Source organism: Cryptomeria japonica, chromosome 9, assembly GCF_030272615.1.
Source record: "Cryptomeria japonica chromosome 9, Sugi_1.0, whole genome shotgun sequence".
NCBI lineage: Eukaryota > Viridiplantae > Streptophyta > Pinopsida > Cupressales > Cupressaceae > Cryptomeria > Cryptomeria japonica.
In genome coordinates this window covers 741,169,573-741,178,183 of record NC_081413.1, presented here as the reverse complement: position 1 = coordinate 741,178,183, position 8,611 = coordinate 741,169,573, and the positions used below count along the sequence as shown (strand labels likewise).

At 32.9% G+C, this 8,611-nt stretch overlaps 1 protein-coding gene across 1 annotated transcript; it reads right to left on the bottom strand.

Annotated features, from left to right (window-relative positions):
- Positions 1-1,258: 1,258 nt before the first annotated feature.
- On the bottom strand, positions 1,259-3,746 carry LOC131038703 (transcription factor MYB61-like). The gene is made up of 3 exons (XM_057971225.2): positions 3,561-3,746; positions 2,981-3,110; positions 1,259-2,118 (listed from the first exon to the last, which is right to left on the bottom strand). The coding sequence occupies exons 1-3, from the start codon at positions 3,691-3,693 to the stop codon at positions 1,509-1,511; spliced, it is 873 nt and encodes a 290-aa protein (XP_057827208.2). The 5' UTR covers positions 3,694-3,746; the 3' UTR covers positions 1,259-1,508.
- Positions 3,747-8,611: the final 4,865 nt, after the last annotated feature.

Genomic DNA, 8,611 nt, shown 5'->3' with positions numbered 1-8,611 from the left:
ATCAAAGGACCAGGTCACCTAATGCCACACGGTCTTGGGAATTTCCAATGAACTTATGGGAACATATTTTGAGTGACATCTTGATTTTGAAAGATTCGTGTCCATCTGCATCTGACATCAGGGACTAGCTTGCTAATTGCCACATAGTCCCACACTTTCAGGCCGATTTTTTTGTCACAAATGGTTCTCTATTTCTTTTGCTCAAACTTAGCTCTGTGGATGTATTATGTGACTGTAACTTGTTGTTCTTGTTGTTTTATGTCAATTCTCTATCATTCACTTTAGATCTAGCATTAAAATACATTCAAATCAATTTCAACTAAATAAAGGAAAGAGAATTTGACTTGCATTCAATCATTTTAGCATTGGATCAATTGAGTTCTCCCTTTCTTTAATGTCTTGTTTGAAAAGTTAGGTCATTTCCTAGTTTACAAGGCTTAACTTGTGAAACCCTAATTTTTCATCCAATACATTTTGGTGAACTGGACGTTTCTTACATTTTGTACATTTCTGATTTGGGATTTTTAGATCTGATTATTCATAATGAAATTCACAAAATTTGATTGGTATTCTATTTCACATGTGATTACATAATTTGTTAGCTATTTTTATCAAAATTATGTGTTTGATAATAGCTTCTTCCATTTCATGTTACTTTCATTCTTTCATAGTACTTTCAAATATTGCATAATAAGGATTTCAACAATACTTCCTACTTATAAATCATTTTTCAAGGCTTTTATCCATGTTTCATGTGGTTATAAGTAACATTTTAAAGGAAATTAATGGAATGTGTGGAGAACCGTTAACAATCCTAGAGATGACATTGAAAAGACTAGCACTTATACCTCTTCTAGGGTATCTTATGTTAATGAGGAAAGAATCAATGTTCCTATCAATGATCGCTCTAATGGAGAGGCGACATTGAAAAGAAACATTGAATCATCATCTTGTCATAAAGATATTTCAGAGCAAGGGAGCAAGGTAAACATGTTGGTACATCAAGCTCTCAAGATCCTCCTAATTCTCCTAGAGCTTATCTTAATTATCAACATATTTGTAGACAATATGATATTATGCATTTTATTCATGTCCTATCTATCTCCTAATGATCTATCTCCTAATATAACATTGAGAAAAAATAAAACCTTATATAATGAGGATTCTGCTTCCCAACCTAACAAACTGGATATGAATAGAAAATTTAAAACTTTCTTTATTTTAAAATTAGTCATTTTCGCTTTGAATAAAGAAAAACCAAACATCGAATTAATATTATAATGAACATTGGATCAATATTATTATTATTAAGCACCTCGTAGAGAACATTTTTGTACAAGAACCCTTAAAGACTGGAAGTGGCTGCTGCTGTCTCTCTTTACAAGAACATTTTTTGCGTCAGATTCTCATTACAATGCTGTTTCCAAATAATAATACCAAGAACAGATCAAATCAGGTGCTTAAGCATATAAGCCTGTAGTAAGTAGTACGATAACAAGTAAGCCATTTTAATGGAATGCCCAATGCCCGCAATTGAGGTCGTACGCGGAGATCTGCTGAGTGGGATAGTGAAATCCAGCGTTATTCTCCACTTTTGGACTGCCAAATTCCTCCTCTCCAATCATACTAGGGATTTCTTCCCAGACTTGTTTGCTCCCATCTCCTTCTCCAAGCTCAGACAAAATTGCCTCACTGTAGCAGCTCAAAACATGATCTGAATTTTCCAAGAAATTCAGATCATTACACTTATCTGTTTCCAAGAAATTCAGATCATTACACTTATCTATTTCCAAAAAATCCTCAACTGCTGCTGCTACATCAATGGCGGAAACACAATCTGCAGAATCAATAGAGCCAGAAACTCCGGAAACAGCATCTGAATTATGGGTTTCCATGGCATTAGAGCAATTCTGTAGATTAGTGCAATTCTGTGCGCACAACGGCTTCCCCTGAGCTGCAAAAGTTTCATTTACATGCAATGCACTGGATGAAACATTGGATCTGTGCTTCTTGGGGTCAATGCCCATATAAATGAGCTTCTTCTTAATGCAAGAATTCCAAAAATTCTTAATCTCATTGTCTGTTCGACCAGGCAGAAGCTTAGCAATCATGGACCACCTGATTACATTAACATCATTTCATCAGAACAACATAATATTGAGAGCACAAAACAATATATCTAATCTTAACTGTCCGTAATGGTATAGTATGATGATTAAATTGTAGTGCTGTGATTCTTATTATCAGAATTCAAAATTTTACTGATATGTTATTGCGGATGAGGATACTCTTTGTATATGACCTCACTAATTTATAACTTCAATCAAAAGCATCTATATATAAATTGAACTCTCTGTAATAGCATTGTGTGATGGTCTAAATTGTGGTGTTGTGATTATTACTACCAAAGTTCAAACCTCTACTGAGATGTTATTGCTAAATAGTCATGTTACCTATGTGATCTCATTGATTCATAATTCATATCTCCGATCAGGCACATTAACATTGTTTCATCAAAAAAATTCTAATATTGAGAACACAAAACAATATATCTAAACTTAGCTGTCCGTAATGACATGAATGATGATTAAATTGTAGTGTTGTGATTCTTGTCACTAAAATTCAAACCTTTACAGAAATGTTATTGTAGATGAGGAGAACCCTCACAAATGACCTCACCAATTCATAATTCCAATCAAAAGCCTTTACCATCTATATATATATAAACTGAACTGTCTGTAATAGCATAGTGTGATAGTCTAAAATATGATGTTGCGATTCTTGTCAGCAAAGTTCAAACTTCTACTAAAATGTTATTGCTAAATATTCATGTTACGGATGAGATCTTTCATATATGACTTCACCCATTCATAATTCATAACTCCAATAAAAAACATTTACCCAGAAATAAAGCTATCTAAACTGAGCTACCAGGACAGTAGATATGTGGAGTGAGAGAATTGAGGGTGTGAATAATGACCTGTTTCCAAGGACTCCCTGTGCTTCAATAATGAGCTTCTCTTCAAGAATAGAGAAGGCACCCCGTTTAAGGCCGGGTCTCAAGTAGTTTATCCATCTCAGTCTGCAACTTTTCCCACATCTCTGCAAACCTGCACACAAGAAGGGACAATTACATGAACTCATTTAACAGTCACAGATATGATTAGCTAATACTGAAACATGTATTTGGTGGAATAAAAGTATACAATTAATACTAAACATGTATTTGGCATTTCTACGATTTTTTTATCTTGCTGATGGATTATGAAATCTGATTTGAAACATTGATGCAAATAAATCTTATAAAATTTAATTCAGAAACATAATACGTTAATGAATTTGATAGTTTAGATACCTCATGAATTCATGTACAACAGTCACAGAGACAATAATTAGCTAAATTAATTGGTAGACATCAGATTTCTAATTCATAATCTATTTGGTATCTCTATCCTTTGATAATAGATTATGAAATCTGATTTGAAACATTGATGCAAATAAATCTTACTTAATTTAATCCAGAAACATAATGCGCTAACATATTTGATAATTGAAGTCACCTGCTAGCTTGGGCACGGTGCTCCAACATCCATGGCCATACGTGGTAATGAAAGCTACTAATTTTCTGTCTTCCTCAGGAGACCAGAGTCCCTTCTTGTAGTTGCTCTCACGGCAGCAAGACCTGCAACCCATTCTGTATAAGTGAATTACAGAAGATTACTAAGAACAAACCCAATTGAATTGCAGAGAGAAGAGATATATGCAAGTAAATTGTGATGGGTGCAAAGCGAATTTAAAGTGAGGTGTTGGGCATAGGTGCCGACTTACAGTCACCGGAATATAGAAGCATACGTCAGAGAAATTTAATATATAGGTAGACCCTCTATGTTTCAGATTGATTTGATATTTTATCTAATTTTGTATACTTGTATCAGATTTATTCACCTTTTTGCAAGTGGATAAATGTGTTTGTTTTTCTAAGTTTTACTCTTCTGTATTTTTTAAACTAAAGTTATTTTCACTCTGACAAATCGTGGAACGTACTTTCTAAATGTATTAAATCGGCCTTTTTAAATTCCTCTACCATTTTCTTTCTATTTAGCAAGCTGATTAGCTGGCAAAGGCGTTAACATATGTTGAGGGGATAAAACTATCCCGACACGTGCGGTAAGAGCATACAACAGTACTAGTAGCCATGTTTTGGTTTTTGTTTTTTATATTGACAAGTTTGCCAGCTGTTAAATTAGGCATATTCAAGGCCAATAAGCACCTCCAGAAAACAAAATTATCGGTGTATATATATATATATGAATTCTAGTAACAGTTGTAATATAACATGGAAAACTTTATATAAATTTAATTATAATTATATAGTATTAGATTATTAGATTATTAAATATAATAATATAATATTAATTTTAATATATTTAATTTTAAAAAATTATTATTATATTATAATATATTCTTCTCATATTAATAAAAGTAATTTATTATATATTTAATAAAATATACTAGCAATCGCATCTTTGTGTGTAATGGGTACGCTGATGATATCTTTGATATTGTATTTAAGTTAGTTTTGGACCTTGAACAATGTATGCAATTAACACAGTAATGGTCCTTTTTTTGTACAAATTATTTTTGCACACTCTTTTGAATTGGAAGTAACTAATAATACAATGGTGTTATGAATAAGGGAAATTATCGTATTGTAAAATTTGTACCTGTAGAGTATGAAAAAGAAATATAATTAGAAAGTCAAAAATTGTACAACTTTTGTTACATGCTTGAATGTTTAAAGGAATTATTTGTTGAATTGTTTGTAAGTTGAAAAAGTCTAGATTTAATGTATACATTATAAAGATACAAAAACAAGTGATTTATTGAACAAACCTAGAGATCTTTTCACTTGTAGTAATAATAGAATAGTATTACGAATAAGTGTTCAATTATCCTTTTATAAAATTTGTACGTGTAGAGTATGGAAAAGAGATATAATGAGAATTTGAATATTGTACAACTTTTGTTACATGCTTGTTTGTTTAACATTGATTATCAAATATTTGTTGATTTAGTAATTCAAACAAAATTAAAAGAAGTATTTGTTGAATAGTTTGCAAGTTTAAAAAGTATGGTTTTAATGTATACATTTTAAAGTTACGGAAACAAGTGCTTGAGTGAACAAACCTAGAGATCTTTTAACTTGTGTTTGTAGAACTAGTATTTGATAATGCTAGCAATCGCTCCTCCTCTTGTTTTTGACGAGAAACATATGGGTTGGTTTGCATGCATGAATATCTTTCAAATGTGAAGGTGCGGTGTATGCGGAGACTTGTGAGTTCATGAACTCTTGAGATAGCTGTGAATGTCAATCCTTGACGATCAATGTTGTTGGTGTCGATTGTTGCTCATTGGAGTGTGATCCATTGTGATTTGTGTATATTTAATGCCCATGCCATTTTTAGTGGTATTTGACAGCAAACACCACGACTCACAGGGTTTATAGGAACATTTTTTGGTTGATTGTGATCCCACGTTGGTCCTCTATAATTTTTGAAGTGAACAACAACAAATAATGGAAGTTGAGGTGGTCTTTCTCCATGTCTATATACAACTGCTTTGACTTTTCCAAGTGCACCATTTACAAGCCCTTTTTCCACCCACAAATTTGAACATAACATAACCTTTTGGCCAATACATAGGAGTATGTTAGATTCAATTTGTTCTTCTTCTGGATTTGAGCACGTTGATCCCCTAAGTTGCTCTACTATGGATAATGCTACTGGCCTTGTTTTAGATAACAACATATGTTTATTATGTGAAAACACCTTTTTCATTCGTTGCAAATAGATGTATGGAGGATGAGAAATGAGATTTCTCTTCAGTTGTGAGTGAGGAGCTTGATCGTAACATTAGAAGTTGTCAATCTGCAATTGTAGGCTTTGCATTTCGTAAATTTGAGAGAAGGGCACGAAAACTAATTTGTGCTGGGTCGTTTCTAATTTGACGAAATATTTTGTTCAAAGTTATAACTGTTGAGAAAGAACGCCACAGTATTCCCCCATAAGAAGTTGAAGCATACATAGGGATATCTTTGACTGGTGGTAGCTGCCCTAAGTCACCAAATAGCATGATTGATCGTCCTCCAAATGAGATATGATTTTGGCTTGGAAATGCTTCATGCAATCTACTATCAATTTGTTGTAGTAGCTTTGGGCCAATGAAACTCATTTCATCTATTAGAATGTATCGAATGAAGTACATGCTCTCTTGGACTGTTGCTAGCGTTTGTCCTTGTAAGGGGGCCATTTCTTTTATTGGTATTCTCAAGGCAGAATGAATTGTTGATGTTTGTATGTTGAATGTTGCGATGCCTATTGGTGCAAGAAGTATTAGTGGTGATTGGCCAATTGGTGATGAACTCATCAATGTGATCTTGATGCTTTTAATCAAGTGAGACTTTCCAGTTCTAGCTGTTCCTTGAACAATTATCTTAAGTGGCGGCTGCAAAGTAGTGGCTTGTAGGTGTGAAACAACTATATCATATGATTTTTTTTATCAATAGACAAGTGAAGTTGGGTGTTTTGATTGATACCATAGGGAGCTTGAAATATTGGCTGATTTAAGTCTATGAAAGTAGTAGCTATTATTTCTTCTTGCGGATTTACATGAGCCTCTCCCCAATCATGGTTGAGGTCAATTCCACGTCGACCAAGCATGTCAATTTCATTAATGTGCATAGGGAGGCTTGGATATAGACTTGATAAGTTTTTTCATTCATCAGGTATATCTTCTTGCATACAGTCCTCCTCAATAGGTGGACTTCCAGTATTAGTTTCTTCATCTGGTTGTAGAGGTGTGCGCCGCACATGCCATGGTTGGTAGTAGCAAGAGAAATTTGCCCATTTTTCCATAACTTGGTCATCTGATGTACCAATATCATTCTAAATGTTGCCAAATGAATGGTATAGTAGTAGTTCAGTCCAACAAAATGCTTGGAAAGCTTTGTTATCTTTTGTTGGGATGCTTGTGAATCGTGGAGATACTCGAACAATGGCTAGTGTGGATTGTTCTTTCCATTGGTTGTGCTTGCGATATGCTTTAAAGGTCCACTTTTGAGTGACTTGAATAAGTGACAATGTTTCTAGATGTGTAGGCCGTTCCATGTAAGCATCTATATAACTTGGGGACATGGTTGTGGATGTGGGTGAGATTGAAACACTTGTTTGAAATTATTTAAGTTATTTAAATATCCTTATATTAAGTTAACGGTGTAAACAGGGGTGATTAAAAATTAAAAGAATTTATCCTAAATTAATTTGTGTTGAGATTTAAGATATAATACAAATATAAATGATAAATGTATTGAAAGTGACATGGTTTACTTGGGATTTGATGTAATGACTATTTTCATTGTTGAGACATTATGTTAGAGAATCAATGTCTAAAATTTGAATTTGAAATTGATATCCATCTTGTAAATTTTCTAGATATTGAGATACAATCAAACCTACCTATACAATTTCATCTTGTAAATGTGATTATGCAATGATGATACAATTTCATTTTGTGGAATCTCCATCCTTCAATACCTATACAAAAAATCATTGGTTGGGGTGTATGTTTGTGTCTAGAAAAATAGTGTAGTGGTGCTAAAGAGCACCATTGAGAGCTTTATGTACATAAAGAAGTATAAAACTTTTTGGATAATAGTCATGCCCTTAGGTTGATTTCATAATACTAAAAGAGAGATAAAAAAGAGTAATAAATGTTGATTAATTCCTTGGGAAATTTCCTTTTAAAGTAATTTACCTTATCATATTCATTCATATTGGAGTTTTTAAAAACTAAAATGTGACCCAATATGTCACTTCAATATTATGGAGATATGACATAATTAAATTAATGTGATACGAGTAGGTATTAGAAGCTGGGAATCATTTACATAAAGTGGTGGGGTGTTTATAAATGGATTCCGAATCCTTTATAGATCATTTTGCATAGGGTCAATTAGTTTTACCAAGGTTGTTAAGCTATTATTTTTCTACAATACAATAGGGTAACATGTCAAAGCTTCATAGTCCCAAGGTTTGTTGCTTGTTTCAACCCTAACACATTTAAATAAGGAAACAATGTCCACAACAAGGTTGTGTGGGTTTGATATTCGTAAAACTAATTATTGGACATCTTTTGGTGATGTCATGACCTACCCAAGAAAATCACTAGATATCTCTAAAGCCCCTTGTTTGTAATTTATATTTATATGGATGTTAAATTTGAGATACATGTTATTAGATGGATTCACTATTAGATTTGTTGTGGCAAGGCTTTAGGGATTGAGATGCATAAGTATGCATAGATCAATATTTTTCTATAGGATGATACATTTTGTCTTAACTCATCTAAGTTTTCTATGTTAAGGCTTTAATGAAGGGATGAAAATTAAAAATAGCTTTGGGTTAGATTTAGATGTGAGTAGTGCCCTTGGTTGATAGGGTAAAAATAGTAAGGGAACATAAAATATAACCAAAAAAATTGGCTACATAAGATATCTAGTAAAATGAGGCAATTAAATTATACTAGTACATGTAGAGAGGGTATTAAAACACAA

Coding starts and splice junctions, on each gene's coding strand:
- LOC131038703 (XM_057971225.2), bottom strand. CDS start 3,693: ATGGGTTGCAGGTCTTGCTGCCGTGAGAGCAACTACAAGAAGGGACTC. Junction 3,111..3,560: donor CACCGTGCCCAAGCTAGCAG/GTGACTTCAATT, acceptor TCTTGTGTGCAG/GTTTGCAGAGATGTGGGAAA. Junction 2,119..2,980: donor CAGGGAGTCCTTGGAAACAG/GTCATTATTCAC, acceptor TAATGTAATCAG/GTGGTCCATGATTGCTAAGC.